General features: G+C 47.0%; 1 protein-coding gene across 1 annotated transcript in view; it reads left to right on the top strand.

Moving 5' to 3' along the window:
* Window positions 1–21,223, top strand: part of ZFHX3 (zinc finger homeobox 3) — a 296,214-nt gene that overhangs the window by 138,151 nt on the left and 136,840 nt on the right. Inside the window, exon 4 of the mRNA XM_081512565.1 lies at window positions 220–451. Within this exon, the coding sequence (XP_081368691.1) occupies window positions 220–451 (232 nt within the window). The remainder of the gene's footprint in view (window positions 1–219; window positions 452–21,223) is intronic.

Below are 21,223 nucleotides of genomic sequence, written 5' to 3'. Positions count from 1 at the left end.
ATCCATCAGCATTTTCAGCACTCTGACACACCTGGGGGAGGCAGGAACAAGAGTCACCATGCTCCCCTGTCCTCATCAAGCTGCGGGGGGAAGGGCCCCCGGGAAAACCGAGTCACCCCGGAAAGGGGTTGTCGGGCGGCCGGCAGGGCGGACGGGCTCATGGTGGGGCTGGGCTTGGTGCGGCTGACCAGGGCACGTCCCTCTCTCTCGCCCTCGCAGCACCTGCAGCAGCACGAGAGCGGCGTGGAGGGCGAGAGCTGCTACTACCACTGCGTCCTGTGCAGCTACTCCACCAAGGCCAAGCTCAACCTTATCCAGCACGTGCGCTCCATGAAGCACCAGCGCAGCGAGAGCCTGCGCAAGCTGCAGCGGCTGCAGAAGGGCCTCCCTGAGGAGGACGAGGACCTGGGGCAGATCTTCACCATCCGCAGGTGCCCCTCCACCGACCCCGGTGAGTGGTCTCGCGGGCCACGGGTGACTGCTGTGCTCTGGGCGTGGGGGACACACACGCAGGGACTGTCACTTTCCTCTTACTTTTAAATTTTTTTAGAGGAACTTAGCACTACTTTTCTTTGCATGTCACAAGTCACTGCCCAGTGAGCAAGCCAACAGACCGTGTGTTGTCCCCTCTCCCCATATGTGTCCGGCATGCGTTCTAGATTCCGTCTTTGGGTTCAGATCAACATAAAGAAAATGCTAAAGTATGTCTTGCTCAGAATTGAGATTGGGCAGTTTGTGGCCTTGAGTCTGGTCTGTAAGAATGAACTTCAGAGGTGATCGAAGCAGCGAGTGCTTGTTAAAAACATCGTGACTGTATCTGAGTGCCCCAGCTATTCCTGGCTCAGAGCTGCCCCTTCCTTCACAGAGAGCGTGGGGACCTTGCTGCAGCCCTTGCCCCACGTCTACTTCCCGCCTGTCCCACAGTACCTTCTCCTGTCTTCCCCATGTGACTTACTCCCACGGGAACCTCATACACTAGACTGTCCCCTCTCTCTTACTTTTTTCAGCCTCCCAGTCCCTGTCTCTCCACTTGGGAGCATAGGATGGTCACCTGTCTCTTTAAAAACCATACAGCAAAAGCTCTCCCTTAATCCTGGGTTCTGCTGTCTGTCTACAACAGAATCTTCAGACGCTTGAAAGAACAATCTGTGTTGGTCCATCTCCAGTTCACACGTCAGCCTATCAGAGCCTGTTTCCTCTCGTCATCAAACCATGCTTGAGAAGGTCCCTTTCACCTTGGATTTACCCAGCCCAGTGGCTACGTGCTGGGCTTCTTTCTTGGTCTTTGAGGTTGCTGCCCAGTGCCTTCTGGAAGCGCCCTTCCCTGGCCGTGTATCTGTCTTGTTCTTCTGCTGCTCTGGACTGTCCTCCATGTCCCTCCCTGGCTCGTGGCCCTTGGTCTGCCCCATAGGCCAGCATCGCCAGGCAGTAGGCCTGGCCCTTGGCTCCCAGCCTCTTGAAACTTTGCTCTCCTGCCGTTGTCACGTGCTCTTCGGACGGCTCCCTGGGTTTCTCAATGGGGCCACCTCACAGGCCCGGGTTCACGACTTCTCCTGCAGACAAACCCCTTTGCTCATTCCGATGGCGTGTTGCCGCACGACCTGGCCAGGCTGCAGACTCCGGCGGGCCTTTTGGTCTCTCCGTCGCCTGCAGCACCCTGTCAGCCATTGAGCTGTCACGGCTGTGTGGGGATTTAATCCTAATGTTATCAAATTGCACATTTTTACAGTTTTTAAAGGTGAAAAGTTATATAAACTTTACTGTGAAAAATGGCATGGCCCTCCCCGGTGCCATTCCCCAGAGCACTGGCTTTCAAGTTTAATTGCTCCTTTTGTTACTCATGGCCATATTTCTTAACATGCCTCTACTATTGTTGCTTGAAATTTTTTTTTTTTGGCTAAATGTTAGACATTACCTATTGGCTTTCTACACTGGAAGATGAGGATTTTACTAGTATGCCATTCTGCAAGCCCACACACTCATACCTACTCACACACACCTCATCCACAAACTCCCATTCCCACCCCACCCCCACTCCGTACACACCCTCTCGCACACAGACTCGGTACCCACATACCCCAACCCCTCAATACATTCTGTCTTCCCCTCCAATCCGTCTTCCATTATGATTAAATAATAATTTGGGGGCATATATTAATATTCAGTATTTTCATTATTCTAACTCAATAAATATTAATCACAGCTGAGCCATGCAGAGTTTTATAATTTCATTTACCTTCTTGTACAACTTTTTGTTTTCTCTGGTTTTCTAGGTACCTATGATTAATTCATGGCTAACCCTCTGCCAGAGTAGATGTTTTCTCCACTCTGAAGGCTCTGCTATATCACTTTATCTGTCAGCTTTGTTTCCTACTACAGGCATCACTCCAGAGCCCCCATGGACCTCTCTGCCCACAGCTTCTACGTCCATCACCCAGCTGCTTCTCTTCCCCCTTTTTCTGTATCGGTTCAGTCGCTCAGTCATGTCTGACTCTTTGCGACCCCATGAACCGCAGCACGCCAGGCCTCCCTGTCCATCACCAACTCCCTGAGTCCACCCAAACCCATGTCCATCAAGTCAGCGATGCCATCCAGCCATCTCATCCTCTGTCGTCCCCTTCTCCTCCTGCCCCCAATCCTACCCAGCATCAGGGTCTTTTCCAATGAGTCAGCCCTTCGCATGAGGTGGCCAAAGTATTGGAGTTTCAGCTTCAACATCAGTCCTACCAATGAACACCCAGGACTGATCTCCTTTAGGATGGACTGGTTGGATCTTCTTGCAGTCCAAGGGACTCTCAAGAGTCTTCTCCAACACCACAGTTTAAAAGCATCAATTCTTTGGCACTCAGCTTTCTTTATACTCCAACTCTCACATCCATAAATGACCACTGGAAAAACGGACTAGACGGACCTTTGTTGGCAAAGTAATGTCTCTGCTTTTTAATATGCTATCTAGGTTGGTCATAACTTTCCTTCCAAGGAATGTCTTTTAATTTCATGGCTGCAGTCACCATCTGCAGTGATTTTGGAGCCCAGAAAAATAAAGTCAACCACTGTTTCCACTGTTTCCCCATCTATTTGCCATAAAGTGATGGGACCGGATGCCATGATCTTAGTTTTCTGAATGTTGAGCTTTAAGCCAACTTTTTCACTCTTCTCTTTCACTTTCATCAAGAGGCTCTTTAGTTCTTCTTCACTTTCTGCCATAAGAGTGGTGTCATCTGCATATCTGAGGTTATTGATATTTCTCCCGGCAGTCTTGATTCCAGCTTGTGCTTCCTCCAGCCCAGTGTTTCTCATGATGTACTCTGCATATAAGTTAAATAAGCAGGGTGACAATATACAGCCTTGACGTACTCCTTTTCCTATTTGGAACCAGTCTGCTGTTCCATGTCCATTTCTAACTGTTGCTTCCTGACCTTCATACAGATTTCTCAAGAAGCAGGTCAGGTGGTCTGGTATTCCCATCTCTTTCAGAATTTTCCACAGCTTATTGTGATCCACACAGTCAAAGGCTTTGGCATAGTCAATAAAGCAGAAATAGATGTTTTTCTGGAACTCTCTTGCTTTTTCGATGATCCAGCGGATGTTGGCAATTTGATCTCTGGTTCCTCTGCCTTTTCTAAAACCAGCTTGAACATCTGGAAGTTCATGGTTCACGTATTGCTGAAGCCTGGCTTGGAGAATTTTGAACATTACTTTACTAGCGTGTGAGATGAGTGTATAGGTGGATCTAGATTCCCCAATGATGGGATACACCAGAATTCGAAAATGCTTCCTCTCTGCTCAAGTAGGATTATCACAGGAGGGGCCAGTCCTCCTAGCAGTCAGTCTGAATTGTCGCTTTGGTAAAGTCCTGCATGGGGATCTGGGCGATTTTTGTCACCCCCAGGTCACTGCAAGATGGACTGTGCCTTCCAGCGTGTATCATGGGTGCCTCTTTTGTTTAAAGTTCATTCTCCACCTCTGGGGCTTGTGTTTCATGTCTGACCCCATGGTTCTGCCCTGGGATGGAGCCCAGCACCCACAGACACGCCAGGGCCCCAAGACTGGGACCATTGTGCCATCCGGCTGTGGGGGTCTCCGCTCCCCATGAGGGCATTTTGGTCTGATTGTTCTGCCACTCTCTTTATTCTGCTATTAAGTCATTTCATGGGGTTCTTCTTCCTCTACCAATATACTCAGGCCTATTTATTTCAGGGTTTCATTTTTTTTTTTTTTTTTAACCAGCTTTGCATACGTCATTGTTTTAATCTTCCACTAAAAGCTGGTCCCTTTTGCCCCCTCAATTCTTTCTTTCACTCTGCTCAGAATTCCCTTTTTATTAATGAGGTGCCCCAAACTAAATAGTGTACAGCTGCCATTTCACCCGGGGTCTATGAGCTGGAACAAACAGTTCCCTGTTTTATAATGTAATACTTCTATTTATGCAGTCGCTGTGGAATTGCGTTCTTACACCATTGCCTTCTGGGTTTCTCTCATTTAATGCGTATTAGTGTTTTTTTTTTTTTTTCTCTCCCTCTCCAAAGTGTATGAGCAACTTTCATCTAGATGATAGACTTCCTTTCTGTGTTTCAGAATCCTTTTGTATTGTCTTCGTCCTGGAGTCATGTTTTCACTCTCCACCCACCTCCCTCTCTACCCTGCACCGCCCCTCCACCCATATGCTCTAGCTAAGTGTATACTCTTTACTAATGACAAAGGCATAAATTACTAGGTAATGTTCGTATTAACATGAAGAGTAACTCAGTTCTGTTTTAGAAACTCCTTCAAGAAAACTCATCTTAAAACATATCCTCCTCCCTTGCACCGGGAATGGACTCTTACAAACTTCTTGGAAGAATGTCTTCAAGAGAAGGGCCACGTGGGCCTGGTAGAATTAAGACACTGAAAGTCATCATCTTTTGGTTTTGTAAACACAGACTTCATAAAACAGGTGTCCCTTGTTCCGCCATGCTCAGAGACACTGCATCATCCTTTTACAGATGGAACGTTTGTGGCTGCACCGCTTGGAACAAGTCTGTGGGTATCATTTTTCCATCAGCATTTGCTCACTTTGTGTCTCTGTGTCACGTTTTGGTAATTCTCACAGTATTTCAAGCCCTCCACCAGCAAAAATATTTCAACCTCTTGAAGGCTCAGATGATGATAAACATTTTTTAAGCACTGAAGTGTTTTTTTTAATTAAGATATTTGTTTTTTATTTATAGTAAGATATTTAAGATATTTTATTTTTCTCCCTGACCTTAATGGACTACCATATAGTGTAAATGTAACTTTTATACGCACTGGGAAACTACAAAGTCACGTGACTCACTTTGTTGCCATACTTGATTTATCACAATATCTGTGAGGTATGCCTGTATTGCCACTTCTCTCCTCTGGAACATAAAGGTTGGAGCACTGATCCTCAGCTGGCAAGGTCGTTCATGTGGTGTGAGGAGGCCTCAGGGCATCTTTGGGCACCTTTCGGGAGCCCTGCGTTCTGACTCTAAGCCGCGTGTAAACAGTGGTGCTGTCTAGGGTTTTCTTTCCTGGCATTCTGTCATCACCTGGTTAAAAGACGGTGTTCTCTCTCCTTTCCTTTCCTCGTGTCTTGTTCACACACCAGAGAGTTTTACACAAAAGCCACTGGAAATAACCTGAGCCCTGGGCCCAGGGCCTCAGAGCTCAGCCCCCTGTCACCTTCTGCAGTGGCAGGGCTTCTCTTTCCGAGGCTGATGGAGCGGACTCTTCCGTGGTTTCTCCCCTGGGGGTGACAGAAATACCTCTTCAAATCTTACTTGTTAGCTTAGTCCCACATGGTTTCCAGTCAGTCAGGTTCACCAGGTAGTCCGCCAACCCACAAGGAAGTGCAGAGAAGGAGAAATTGTGAAGGTCTCCCCTGCCTTCAGAACTTTGTGGCAGTAGCCGAGATTCACACCCACCACTGGCCCCCTAAGCCCCTCGAGAGCCCTCATGACCAGCCTTAAAGCATCGAGGTCCTGCCCTGCTCCACTAAAGGGCTGAGTGTTGGTTGCTGACCACATGCTAATACCTAGTCCACTCTACCTGACACAGCCCTGCTTCTGGTCAAGTGTCACCCTTATTACATCAGTGAGTCCTATAGTGTATTGTTTTTGTTTTTTTTTTTTTTTACCAAGTGTGATGGTCTTTGTGGTTATGCTTGCCACCCTCACCTCTGTGCTAGAAACACACACACACACACACACTTGGCCTTCCCATTTAAAAAAGAATGTCTTGGAAATGTACATCTCACAGAAAAGAAGGTAACCAAACTACCGAGATTCGTGCCTTCCCAAGATTTTTTGTGTGTGACCTGGTCTTTTGATTTTGGCTTGAACGTATTTTCTGCAAGACCAAGTATTCTCTTGACTGTGTTGGGATTTGGCCTTCCTGTTTCATTCCCACCCCTTCCCACACACACAGATAAAGGTAGACAAAGCTCGTTGCTGCGGCGACACCTGGGTTATATCTCCCAGTGGTTGGCTCTGGCTCTTTGCTTCCCCTTAGTTGACCAGAAGCCCTTGGAAGATGGGAGGCACCCGTAGGTGGATCATGTGTAGGATCAGCTTCCCTGTTTGCTTGTTAAAAAGGCATTTCTGACTACCAGGTGAAACTGTAGTTAATTTCGCTCTATCAGTGCCCTGAGCTTCGAGAAGACAAGAGGCACTTTGTGTTTCTGCCCTCAGCCTTCCTCTGTTTTCCTCCTCCTGTTTCTCTTACCCTCCCCTTAACTACTTCTCACATGGGGACATAGCCCTCCAAACATTGCACAGAAGTAATGACATGACTCTTCATTGAGCACCTACTCTGGGCAAGACTTAGAGTTGGGGGCACGGCTGATGCCGTCTGTCAGCTCTTGGCGTGGATACGTTGTTTTAGATGCCGGCACAGGCGTTCAGGGCAACCAGATGATGACTCAGCTTACAGATGGTGCGCTCATTCAGAATTCAGGGGAGTATTAGCTTGGAGCAGAAGACGGCAGCCTCCTTCACTGACACATCTTTGGCGCTCAAGGTAGTGAATTCTTGGGGTCAGGGAGCCGGCCAAGTGACAATGTGGTTTAGGAGACAGCCTTTACTGAAACACTCACCGACTTCACTTGATGGATGATTTTTCTGAAGCAAGTTCCGGGGAGTTCTACTTAACTTGTACAGTCTAAGAGAATAAGAAAATGCACTGTTTTCTAGTTCATCATTTGTTTTTGTTTTGATTTTTCAAAACTGGCATAAAGCTGCCCTCTGAATATTAAGTGCTTTTTTTTGATAAATAGCTAAATTATATGCAATTTCAGTGTAATTTTTCTTATAACACTAAAATATATTGTGACCAGTTCTGCAGTTCAGTATTATTTTTGTAAAACCAGCAGAGTTTTTTCTCTTTCCTTTTTCCTTTTGACTATGTGTCTTATCCATGAGGCTTGGGGAAGCATAGGGATAAAGTAATGCTGACCAGAAAATTTAAATGTGTTAAGGACATCAGAACAAATTGGGGGGACTGAAAATTTGAGCACTCATGGAGGAATAGAGAAAACATGACTTTATCTGTTTTAAATCCATTTCCTGATAAGGGACTACTGGGATGAGAATTATGAATTTCAGGGTGCTTTTTTAGAAAGCTGCTTTTCAATGCAAGGCTAGAGACTTCATTATATATTGACATGAAAAGAGAATATAATATTGTTGAATGAAAAATGGAGTTTGTTGAATAATGTATACTTCGATTCTGTTTTTTTCTTTTTTCTAAAGCTTTTAAAATAGCCATTCAAAGCAAAGTTTGTAATTGGCATTTTTGACTGCTTCATGGGTGGGATCTGTTTATATGGAATCTAATAGAGTGCCAGGCACATGGCAAGAGCTCAAATAGTGGCCAAGCTCCTTGACAGAGATATTAGCAAAATTACTCACAGGATACCAAGAGGTGAATCTTACTTGTCTTTTGTTCATGGAGACAGTTTTCCTTTTGTCAGTGTAAAGCACATGTAGTTTGATTACTGTCTGATTCACTTGCATTTTGCATCCACATGAAGAGGACAGGAGTACTTCTTAGGATGTCTACAGTCTTGTTTTTTTGTTGGTACAGAGTTCCTGATTTGCCTTAATTAGTCCTCTAACAATCTACAAAGGTCAGCGCCAATTGCCTGTTCATTTACATTTGTAATTGTGATGGCTTCTGATTACATATTCCTTGTCTTATTCCTTCCTCTAAGTGTATGCTAGTGTGTCTGCTCCTCCTCTCACAAGCATGTGTGCACATGTGCATGTGTGCATGCACGTATAGAGGTCCACACACACCACACACACCCATACACACCCACCCCTCCCCCCGACCAGCGTGGAAGCTAAGGCTCCATCTTTTCATACAAGACAGCTTTGTAGTGATAGCACCACCTTCCCTGCAATGTCAGAGTCTGTTATGAAGAAGCATCTTGGAGAGGCTGTTGCTTCTAAGTTAGGAATGTCCTGAAGCCAGAGTCAGGGCAATTACATGGATACCAGGCAAGACCTCTGAGAACCATTATCCAGGAAATTTTTTGACTGGGGTCATTGTTGTTGTTCAGTTGCTAAGTTGTGTCCGACTCTTTGCAACCCCATGGACTGCAGCATACCAGGCTTCCCCATCCTTCACCATCTCCCTGAGTTTGCTCAGACTCCTGTCCATTGAGTCCGTGATGACATCCAACCATCTCATCCTCTGTCACCCCCTTCTCCTCCTGCCCTCAATCTTTCCCAGTATCAGGGTCTTTTCCAATGAGTCAGCTCTTCGCATCAAGTGGCCAGAGTATTGGAGCTTCAGCTTCAGCATCAGTCCTTCCAATGAAAATTCCCACTGAGCTTGTTTACTCTCTGTCTTTTCCAGAAGAGATAAGCATATGCGCCAAGACATTCCACCTTTTAGAAATGATCTGAGATCTGGCTGCAGTAGCCTGAGTTACAGTGATTATCATTCATTTGCCCATTCGTATTCTGGACCCACCATTTAGTAGCTGCTTTATTTTTATGGGAGGTTCAAAGCTGTCAGGGCTTGGGGTTTTATTTCAGTGTATGACACTGGAGCGTATATCCCCCTATATAATATATTGGGCTGTATGTCTGACTATACATTGCCTGCCCGGCTAGCCCTCTTTTGGGGTCCTCGTTTGGGGACTCAAGCTGTCTTGCATGCTGTCCCCTCAGTAGGTAGTGGCCACCCCACACTGCCCACTCTGAGAGGTGCCAGCACTGCAGCTGCTCCCTTCCAGAGAAGGTGTCACCAAGTGGCCCAGCAAAATGTAGATGAACGTAAAAAGGAGAGACCGTGAGTCCTTTTGGTGGATATTGAGGATGAGCATTAGGGGTCTCCTGTTTAGGGCTGTGAGAATGCCAGAGAGCTCAGAAACACAGGGATCCCCACGGGAGACAGAGAATGTCATGTCCCACCAGGTGTTATGTCAGGGAAACCTTTATGGGGAGGGGTCACCTTTGAAGGGGGGGGGAGTCCAAGGAGCTTGAACAAGGGAAACTTGTCTCTCAGGTGAGTGTGGGGGCTAGCCAGTGAGTTGGGAGTGGGGTTGTGCACCTGGGTGGGTTGGGGATGGCTGTGGTGGCCATCACCCACTGTCCCCCGTCTCGTGGGCACGTCTTCATTCCAGCCTCTTCACTTCACACCATCCCGTGCTGCTCAAATGTAATTTTCCAAGAGAAACAATGGTTTGAACTTGGTACGCCTTCAGACATGCCTGAAGAATCCGTTTCTTGGGCCACTTAACGCTCTATATTAATAAACTTGCTCCTGACCATGGTAGGGGGCCAGGGAGGAAAGTGGAGCATGCATTGGTCTCTCTGGTCACAGAAATAGCTCAAAGCCACCTTCTCAGAGTCACGGATGTTAAGGAACCCCCTTCAAACTGTGACCCAATTAGGAGAATTATAGTCCTGCATGATTTTTTTTTTTTTTCCCAAACACTGACTAGCAGTGGGAAGTTTTCTGACCTCCCGCATCAGAGTAGGCGCGGTCCAGAGCCTCCTGGTTCTGGGGTTTCTCTACCCTCCGAGAGCGACAAGGGAGCATCTCCAGGTTCTCGGCCTGTTCCGCACGAAAGCCACAAGCCCCCTGTGGCTGTTTAAGTTTAAATTAATTAAAGTTAAATAAAAATTTAAAATCCAGTCTCTCTGTCATACCAGCCAGATTTCAAGTGCTTCTTAGTCACATGTGGTTCACGGCTGCCTTGGTGAAGGGAAGAGATTTATAGAGCAGTTTGGGAGGTTCTAATGGACAGTGCTGGCCCACCATGGGGCACGTGATACGCTTGCCCTGGCGCTGGGCTCCTCACTGGGATCCCGCTGGCCCAGCCTGGTTTTGGGCAGCACTTCCCATAAAACTCTTTGACTTCCATTTTAAAGAAACGGATATGGTGCCCAGTGGCCTCCTGCTTTCTGTCAGGCTGAGTAAGGTGTATTCTTTAGTGCCTTCCCGTCTCCGTTTCTGCTATTCCCACCCCCCCCCACTTCGATTTTTCTCCATATGAGAGAAGCATGTTTTCAAATAGGCATTTACATTTGGTTTTGCCACTTAAGCCCAATCCATTAGCAGTTTTGAGGGAGTTGGAAAGGACTTTGTCAAGATGTATCCTTCAGAGTGGATGTTAAAGGGCTTTTTATGGTTTTACACTTCCAAACTATCTTGAGACCTTTTGTGTGTTTGTTAGTAAAAATAGCTATTTATCACTTTTAAAAGATCCTTGACTTCTGCTCTAATGAGAATATTAAAGGTTGGATAGTATGTGATTTTTCTTGGAACAAGCCTGTCTGTTGTCTTCTCTCAGTTTTATCCAGATCTGTCATCATCTCATGAAAACAGAAAAAGAATCTATGTGCTTCCCTCTCACCATTTTGCTCGGTTTAAAATCCTCTGCTTGGGACAGACTTTTTCCTTTCAGACTGCCTTAGTTTGCTTAGAGCTGCCATAACGAAAAGCCATAGGCCAAGTGCCTTAAACAACCGAAGTTTGTTTTCCCGCAGTTCTCTAGGCTGGAGTCCAAGATCAAGGTGTTGGGAGGTTTCATTTCTCCTGAGGCCGCTCTCCTTGGCGTACAGATGGCTGTCTTCTCTTCTTCTCACAGCCTTCGCTCTGCTCTCAGGCCTGTCTCTCTCTCTCTGTGTCATAATCCCCCCTTCTTATAAGGACACCAGCCAGGGTGCCCTAATCCAGTCTAACACTCATCTTTAACTTAATCACCGTCTTAAAGGCCCTTTCTCCCGATACAGCCACATCTGAGGTTCTGGAGGGTTAGAGCATCAGCATATGAATTTTGGAAACACATTTCAGGCCGTAACCATCTGCTTCCTGACATCTGAGGTCAGTGTCTTGTTCCTTCTTGGATGTGAAAGAAGGGCAGGAGGAGGGTGATGGGGAGACCCCGGACCTTCCCGTCGCGGAGTCAGTGCCTGCCGGTCCCTCCGTAGCTTCCTGCTCCCAGATCTCAGTCCTAGGTGCGGGCCTTGGTCTGTGAAGAAACAGAGCAAGCTCCCTGGCAGGGAACTCTGGAGGAAGTGCCCCCTGGTTAGGTCAGAAAAGAGGTCAGAGCACTGTGCCCGCTGAGCTCATCACACAGGGAGCAGCGCTCTGCCTGGCCGGTCCTAACATAGCCTCCATTGAGACCTTCCACTGATGAGTTCCAAGGGCACAGCCAGCCTGTGGAGGGACATTCTCATGCCTGCGAAACTTGGCGACCTACGCCTCGGGACAGCTTGCTCCTCTGTACGCCAAGGAGAGCGGCCTCAGGAGAAACGGAACCTGCCAATGCCTTGATCTTGGACTTCCAGCCTCTAGAACTGTGGGAAAGTGAACTTCGGTTCTTTAAGGCACTCGGCTTGTGGCTTTTCGTTATGGCAGCTCTCCAGTACACTGTCGCATATGAGGCTTAAGCACGAGGATTTACACGAGGAGCCACTTCTCTCCATTACCCACTGGAGCTTTTAAGGACAAGCACGACCCCCTTGTGAATTTGTGGATGGCGTTCAGTGGTCCCATTTTTTGTTTGTTTGTTTGGGGGTGACTTTTTTGCTCTAGTTAAAGTAAATGCCACCCCCCTTGTCACCTTCTGTGATCTGCTTTGGTAGAGAATTCCACACCGTGTCTACTGGTTGGGCTTCCATCTAGAGGATCCCAGTTACCACAAGTACTGAAGGATTCTGACTCCCTGGTTTTGCTATGTCTGTGTTGAGTCCTCCAGACCTGACACTCTAGAAGGGCCCTGGTGTGTAAGCCTTCTCATTTAGGGCCCACCCCTCACGTGTGTCCCTAGGGCAGGTCCATCCTCACCCCCCAACCCTCATCTTTCCCAAATGCGAGCCCAGGACACAGGCTTCACAGCCGACCCCTCTGCGAGAGTGTAAAGCAAGGGCATGTTCATGGCTTCCCAGCCATCATAGGTCTCAAGTCTCCAGGTTCCCAGACTGTGTGCTCGTTGCCACACGTGGCTGCCATACTAGACAGTGCAGACGGAGGGCATCTCTCTCGCTGCAGGAAGTCCGCGTGGGCTCTGCTGCTCTCTGCCGAGGCTCTTCCCTTGGTGTCTTGCCTTCTTGCTGGAGGCTGACAAACTCACCCAAGGGACCAGCAACGGTCTGCCCCAGGGACAGGTTCTTCATGTCCAGAAAGGACTATGATCCACTGCCGGACCCTCTCAGGGTAGAAACCAGGAAACCTGTAAGGCAGGGCGAGAAGGGGCAGCAGTCATGTGTGACTCTCCAGCCCGCCGAGTGCAAACCTCGGTCTTCTCTGAGAACTGGCAGTGATTTAAGTGGTTTTCCTAATGTTCAAAACCCTTTGATGATTTTCCTGTTCAAGTCAGCCCCAGTGGCACTGGAAACCCTGCAGAGTGGAAGGGCAGCCCTGCTCTGGGAGGCCGGGGCTTAGGGGTCTGTGCTGGAGTGACTCCTGGCCATGTGAGACACTCGGGATGAGGGTGTGGCCTGGTCATAGGCCGTGTGCACGTGAAAACACCCCAGTGTTTTCATGCTAATTTTGTAGGAGACATGAGTCTTGGATTGTTAACAAAACTGTCAAAAAATTCAAAACTGTGTAGGCAGTTAAATTCAGAGCAAAATAAAAATTGGGGCTAATTTTGGAGTTCAGGAGGGAGAGCAGGGCTCGGGGCGGGGCACGTGCTGAAGAGTTTGCAAATGAAGAGGCAGAGATGGGGCACGAGTCAGGGAAGGATGTACTTGACTTTCCCTGCCTCTTTTAGACGAGAACCACACCTGGGGAAGGAGTGACTGGTTTGAGTCCAGGCATGGAGTTCTTTAGCCCTGCAGACATGGAGTGTCCTGAGTGTGGCCCATGGTGCTCTGGGCTCTGGGAAAGCTGCCAGCAGGGAGCGAACACAAAGTCTGGACTTTTCCCTCCAGTGAGGAGGAGACAGACGCCAGATAAACAAATAGAGGATGTCAGGTGTGCAAGGTGCTATAAATACAGAGCCAGGCGGGGCAGGGCGAGATGGGTCAGCCGTCTTACATAAGGTGCTCTGAGAAGTCTCCCTGGGGAGGTGACGTTGGAGCTGAGTGGAGCAGCCCTGGCAGAGGGCCCAGCGGGTGCACAGCCCCTCAGCCAGTTGGAGGGGCAGCGGGAAGGCGGGCAGGGGGTGCTGTGGATGCTGGCAGGCTGCAGGGGATGGGGGGATTGGAATTTGCTCCCATCAGGATGGGAAGGTCAAAGCAGGGGAGTGGCAGTGTGACTTCCACTGTTGAGACCTCCATGGGAACTTGACCTGCATGACGCCTGTCGCACAGGTGTGGACTGGTCTCCCTCCCCATCACCCCCAGGAAAGGAGCTGCTCAGGCGGGAGGGGGGAAGGCTACTGCAGGGTGCAGTGTGTGCAGGGTCCTTGCGAGCGGGGATGACTGCAAGGAGAACAGACTGTTGACCTTGCACTGCTTAGAAGCCATTTTCTGGGATCAGTGGCATTCTTTGGAGCTCTCTGGTTTAGCCCAGGGGTCAGTGGTTTTCTCATAAAACAAAATCTGTTTCTGGTGACTCATGATGCAAGGGCGAAGCGCAAGACAGACTTGTGTTCTTCAGACTTGAGGATGCGTTGTCTCTGCTACAACGTAAACACCAAAGATGAAGGAGAAGCTGGCTCTGCTTGGGGTGTGTGTCAGGCTGACTGGAGCGAAGTAAGAACCTTTCTCCTCCTCCTGCCCTCCACCTGCTGATGGGCAATTCCACATTCCACACAGAGCCTTGGTGTGTCAGAGGGTGATCCGTTTTTCCCAGACTGGAATTCCGTTCCACTACATGGTATCATAATCCAGAAAGTGCTCGGTGCCCAGGCACCTGTGTTCTCTTGGCGGCTCAGATGCTGCATGTCAGAGGTCATTATCCCGTTCTGGGAGGGCCGAAGACCTCACTCTGACTTGTGTGTCTGGCCAGCCTTTGACAGACAGGCCTGGTCTATATCTGCACCCGTTTTCCCCTCCATAGGCATGTGCCCAGACCCCAGGCAGATCTAAAGACGTCCTTAGAACACATAAGACCAAGGAGATTTGTGCCCCACTGGTCTGTTTTCTCTGGGCTTTGCTCTAATCAGGAATGCAGACTGGGGTGTGTGTGTGTTTCCAGTAGATGGTGTGCAGGCACACAGCCTTCCTTCCCTTCCATGAGTCAGAATTACACGGCTAACTGGGAAATGGTGCTTCTTTTTCAATAAAAAGGGGCCACGCCTCCCCCCTCAGGATCCTAGTCTTTCTGGGATTGTCAGGCTCCCGTGGAAAGGCCCCTGGAGGGAAGGACGTCGGTTATATATATCACGGGATATTTGTAAAGAATGTTTCAGCCACACCTGGCTGCCGTGTGTGAGGACAAATGTAATTTATTTTAAAAATTTGGCCACAGGCAGCCTTTTCTGTCTGTTTCTTTGGGGCGGGGGAGTGAGCAGGGGATTGAAGAGAGGCAACAAAGTGATGGTTTGCATTTGTTTTCTTCCAGATTTGACTAGCCAGCAGAAGAGAGATTATCTCTAACGGATATGAAAGGTTTAATCATTTTAATTTTGTTTTTATTAAAGTTTATCATAACTTTTCCCCCCAATGTGCCCTGGTAGAACAGAAGGGAGAGAAGAGGAGGTAATATAAACATACACAAACCCCCAAGCACTTGGTTAATAAACTCTCTCAGGGGCGGGCCCGTGTGGGGAGGAAGTGGCTGGCTGGCTGGGGACAAGCGCTGACCCGAGCATGCCGTGACAACCCTGAAAACGTGGCCGGCATCTCCTAAGCGTCCCAGCCCCTCTCCAGCAGATACTTGCCACGGGGAGCTCAAGGCTTTCATTAAGCAGAGAGAGGAAGCTTAACTCTTGTCTTATTCTATCAGGATCCTCAAGTGGACTGGATCCTCAAGCCATTTGTAGCTATAAAGAAGCCTGAATTTGTAGAGAATAAAAGAATTTGTTTCCATTAGATTCTTCTGCCCCTTATCATAACAATGAAAATATGTGAACCTGGATATCCTGAAGACTTACTTTAGGTCAGAATCCCTCAGATCTTGTCTGTGTGTGTTTTATGGAACAGCAAAGTTGGGATAAAAATAGTCTCTTGTTTTGGGGTAGGAAAACTGTCCATTGCATGATGGTGAAACGGAGCAGCTAGGACCCTAGATAAGCAGGGCTGTTGGCTCGTTTTCCGTTCAGGGCAGTAAAAATAAGCTTATGTCAGAGTCAGTTGTCCCGAATCACCTGGGTGTGGACTGGAGTCCCCGTGACCTCAGCGCTGTCTTCTCTCTCCTCCATGGCTGGAAAACCCCATGGAGTCAGGGGTGTTTGGAATCCTGGCACCTAGACCAGGCGGGATGCTGCACGGCCTGCGAATGAGGAAATGGTGTTCATGCCTGTGTTCACTAGGCTGGAAATCGTTCCTGCACACCTGAACCACTTTTTAAAGCAGTAGAATGAAAGCATTGTCATCTTGTTAAACCTGACTTAAGCAGGTAGCTCACTTAACCCGGGATACGTACCGATCCTGAAGTTCTGGGCTACGTTCAGGCTTTATAGCACTTTCTCTGCCATTGTTAAGGAAGGCAGTCGGTTCATCAGTAGAGAAGCAGCTTTTCTAGTGGCGGCTGCACCTCTAGTTCCTTGAATCAAGTAGAAACTGCAGAGAGGCGGCTTTGCCTCAGCCGCTGTGTGAGTGAATGGCCAGGCCTCACATAGGCCATGTGGGCCATCACGTGCTCCATACAGGTTCCCTTAGGGGCTTCTGTGAGGAGCGTGGTGGGTGGAAGGCTTCCCAAAACAAGCCTCCCTTCTGAGAAAGAAACCCAGAGCCCAAAGGCTGTCCCAGGTTTGCAGGCCTCTGCCATGCCCTTGCCAGTGCTGTCCATGTGGGAGAGAATGCCAGCAGCCCAGCGGCCTGGCATTTTCGAATTCTTTTATGGGAGTTCCTTGAACTGGTAAGAGCAGCTTTCCTGGTCACTGTCGACCAGGGCTGTGTGAACGGTACAAATGCACAAATGTAGGCCCGTGTCATTCCCTGAAGGCTCTTGCCCCCGGCTAAGCTGCCCTCCAGGAGAGGAGAGACCCAGATATTCCCTCAGCTCAACTTTTGCCTCAGATTGGACTAGATGGCCGCAGAATTTCTGGTTAGTGTATGGGGACTTAATCTCATATTTTCAAAGCTTTGTCTAGACTATGAAGATAGTAGAAGGTGGGGAAACAAAAAATATGTATATTCTTTTATCTCATAGCTTTAACCTGTGAGCCGCAGAGCCACCTCAAAAGTATCTTAAGCAAATTAGGGGTTCCATTTTCCCTCACATAAGCAGACTTGGGAGGAGGGCAGTCTAGTGCAGGAGTGAAGGCCCCACAGGTCAGCAAGGACCCAGTCTCCTTCCGTCTTTCCTCTCCGCCACCCCCGTGGTCCCAGGGATGACCGCTCTCCAGCTGTGCTCTGCGCGGGAGGAAACAGGGAGGGGAGAAGCACACTTTCCGCCCGAGTTTGCCCCTTCTAAGAGCTTTCCCCAAACACCCAGTCACTTCCACGTGCATCTCATTGGCTGGAATTTGGTCACACGCCTGCCTCTGGACTCACGAGAGACTGGGAGGTACTGATTTTAACTAGTGGGTATTGCTGCCCCGAATAAAGTGAGTGCTCTGTTCACAAGAAAGAACAGTTGTTAGGAAGGCAATTAGGAGCCTCTGCCACCCATCTTTTAAAAGATGAAGAAGGATTAAGTAAACTGTGTTATGAAAATGTAGTGGAAATCTGGGTGGCCATTAGGAATAATGTTCTTGATTAATATTTAAGGACATGGAAGAAAGCTCAATAGACAGGGAAGCAAGACCCAAAATCATGTAATTGTCCTAGTTTCCTTTAAAGTATATATAAATATACTGAGATGTTATCGCTGATTATGGGCAATTTTTACTTCCTTCACACTTTTTTGTATTTTCAAGATTTTCAACAATAGGCACTTACTGCTTTTATGATCAGGGGGAAAAAGGCAAACTTTAAGTGTAAGGAATAGAGAACTTGGTAATTACTATCTCGTGTATGAAATATACTTGATGGAAAAAATAAAATGAGTAATAAAGGGGAAAATCTATAAACCTGTAGTGATAATGGAATGATGATGAGTAACTGTAGTGCTATGGATTCATCAAGAACAAATCCCATCATACTAATAAGATAAAAGGAAATAATGTACATCAATTCTCATTGCAAAGAGAAGTTGTATTGTGCAAATGCAAACTTATATTCTGGAGGCTGTAAATGTATTTCAGAGGCATCCACCATCCTCTCCAAGCATGCTTTCAAGGTGACTCAGGCAGGGGCTGCTCTTTCCCCCATTTTAACTCTGGAAATTTGGGGAGGGGGTTGTTGAGGTTTGCAGCTGTTAAAGCTCCAGTTCATTGTAAACACTAGTTACTGTGGAAGAATATAACAGAATAAGAGAAACGACCCCTGCCTATCATATTTTGGGAGGATTTCACCCACCCACACACATGCATGCACATGATTAACACAGTTCAAGGTGGTCCATGGTAATCACCAGATAGTGGGGCAGGACAATAAAGACCCCGGGCCTTCCGAAGTGTGAGGAATTCTTGAGTGAAATCACTGGGACAGCTCCAAGGAGCAGGTGAACCAGTTCCTGGTAGCTACAGGTAGAGTAAGATGCCCGGGGTTCTGGGCAAGTTGAGGAGTTTGGTTGGGGTCAGGAAACAGGCCATTCAGCTGGAAAAGGAACCCTGGGCAAGGACCACAGGCTACAGACCCATCTCCTTCTGTTGATCATATCTAGCTTCTTCCACTTTTCCCTGCCCCACACCAGTATGCCCCTGTGAGAGGCAGATAGAATTGCGAGTACGAATATCATAAGTGTATTAAAAACAAATACATCAAGGACTGTCCTGGCAGTCTAATGATTAAGACTCTGTGTTCCCAGTACAGGGGACACAGGTTCCTTCCCGGGTCAGAGAACTGAGATCCCGCATGCCACCTGGTGCTACCGAAAAACAAAAACAAACAAACAAACAAATAAAACCGTGCATCAAAACTACTGTTTCTCCCCAAACCTCCTAAATCAAATTCAGAGCCTAAAGAGAAATTTTTATATGTGTTGAATCCTGACTACAAGAAAGATGAAAGACTGATAAGCAGGGATAATATATTGATTTCTAGGCTATTTGTGTTGAGGGGAACTGCACGTGCTGGTGCTGGCAAGAGTTCTGTTTTTATCCAACATTTTCATTGGTAACTTGAAAACAAATAGTAAATGAAATTTGCATACAATCTAAAATATTTATGCGATAATGTGTGTAATTGTCAATACTAAAGAATACAGAAAATATATAATTGGACTAGAGATGTTAGGAATCTTACTGCATTTTCTTTTCAATTTGTACTTTTTTTTTGGTCCATAGTTTTTCAGCAGTTAGTTGTGATTTTAGTGTTTTCATGAGAGGGAGTGAGCTTACCTCCTTCTACTTGTCTCCACCTCTCAATTTGTACTTAATTTTTTTTTTTTATTTTGATATAATTTCAGACTTACAGAAAAGTAAACATTAAGAAGAATTCCTGTGTATCTTTACTCAGATTCCCCAAATGTTAACATTTTAGCACATTTGGTCTATCAGTCTCTCTCCTTCTCACACACTCTCTCTACACGCCTACTTAGGACACACACACACAGATATCCATTGTTATCTTTTCTGCCCATTTCAGAGTCAATTTCAGACATGGTGCCACTTGATTGCTAAATATGTTAGTATATTTTCCAAATGTATATTTGGAAATGTATATTAGTGTATATTTTCAAAGAACAAGGGCATTATCTTACATAACTGCAGAAAAGTTATCAAAATCAAAAAATTAGCATCAATACAGAAGCACTAGGTAATCTGCAGATCTTCTTCAAATATTCCCAATTTTCCCAGTTATACTATTTATATGAAAAAAACAAAAAAAAAAAACCCAACACAGATCACAAGTTGTATTTGGATGTCCAACTCTTTTTAAGAGTCTTATAATCTAGGACAGTTTCTCATTCTTTGTCCTTTACAGACTCAACATATCTGGTGAGGGCAGGTTAGTTAATCTGTAGAGTGCCCTTCAACTTGAGTGTGTCTTAACGTTTCCTCATGATTCAAATCGGGGTTTGCATGTTGACAGAAGTTCCCCAGAAGTGATGTTGCTTTTCTTCTAGTACACTGTATCAGGAGGGACATGGTATTGATTTGTCTCTTTATTGGTGATGTCAACTTTGATCAGTTGGATGTGGTGACAAATACTGATTAGTTATGTTAAGAAGAATTAGTAGTTAACAGTGATTATTTATCCATAGTAAAATTACTATTTCCCCCTTTGTAACTAATGAGGATATAGTGGAAGGATACACTGAGTATATTTAATAAGGAATTGAATTTTTAAATGGAATTATTTGGAAAAATATATAGCTAATAAAAATCAATAGGAAGAAATGTTTGGCAAGAAAGTAGTATAGTCATTAAAGTTGACTTTCAAAGCTTATAATTTATCAGTTTCTAGATGATTAAGTAATTCAATAATCCAGAATACTGAAGGGGTGAAAAGAATTCTCAAAAGTGTCACTTGATGGTGGAAGTGAATGAGAAGCATTGAAAGTAACTAAAGAAGTGATCCTAGTGAAAGAAGGAAGCATAACATTGGCTTGGCCAGATCTGAAGAGCAGGGTCTTAGGAATGTGGAAGTTTGGGCTGTGATAAATCTTAATTCGATTCTAATTCCACTCTTTAAGGAAAACGAGCACCTCTTGATCTCATGAGTGTGCTTGGGGTCCGGGGGTCCCCGTCAGGACAGGGTCGGTAGACACGAGCAGAGTGCGGAAGGGAAGGGGGGCTTCTGTGTCCACCTGCTGCTCGGAGTTTCTGCTTCCCTCTGCTCCACGATGCTTTAATGTAAGCCTCGGAAGGGCATCGATGAGCTTTCACTTCCTCTCAGCCAAGCCTAATAGAGTTCTCGGTCCTGGTTCCCTGCTCTCCATCTTCTCCTCTCTCTGAGGGGTGCAGCGGAAAAGGCCCCTCTTTGCCCTGGGCTGGCTTGAAAACACAGCCTCCTCTTCACCTTCCACTCTTTCCTCTTACGGGCTCTGGTGGAACCACAGCCTCCTCATTTTTCTTCTTCATGTATCAGACTGTGGTTAGTATTTGCTCCTGTCCATTGTTAGAATCCCTGCCCCACTCATACCTGTCTTCCTTTCCAGAGGTGATTATTCTTCTTTCATCTTCAAGGCTGTACAAACAGTAGGGCCCTGCCTCCCAACCCCTTAAGTGAACAGAGGTCTAGTAAGCCCTTAGTGGAACAAGGAAGATGGAGAAGCCAAATGGGACGTGCTCTGTGCCCGAGGTGGCTCACTGTCTAACAGAAAAAGATTCTTAAAAAGACCACTGCCATGGACCCGGAACTCTGCTGATAATGTAAAGGGCGTGGGGATGTTCTCTGTGACCGTATCTTGAGTGTGAGCAGATGGAGAAGGCGGCAGTAATCCCCCAGTGGGACCAGCATGCACCGTCTGAGAAAGGGAGCTCAGACTTCCCTCTAGGGGAACTGGAAGCCATGAGATGCTTAGCAGAGTCATGTGACCTCACCCTCTTTTAGGCAAGTAATACTGGCTCCTGGGTGGAAGATGGAAGGGTTTGAAAGTGAAGCTCATGTGCCGTGACAGATGAGGATTTGGGCTAGTGGAAGCAGGGAGTGGGGGTGGTGGC

The sequence above is a fragment of the Giraffa tippelskirchi genome, chromosome 7 (assembly GCF_054371585.1).
Source record: "Giraffa tippelskirchi isolate mGirTip1 chromosome 7, T2T-mGirTip1v1.2.pri, whole genome shotgun sequence".
NCBI lineage: Eukaryota > Metazoa > Chordata > Mammalia > Artiodactyla > Giraffidae > Giraffa > Giraffa tippelskirchi.
This window is presented reverse-complemented; position numbering and strand designations above follow the sequence as displayed.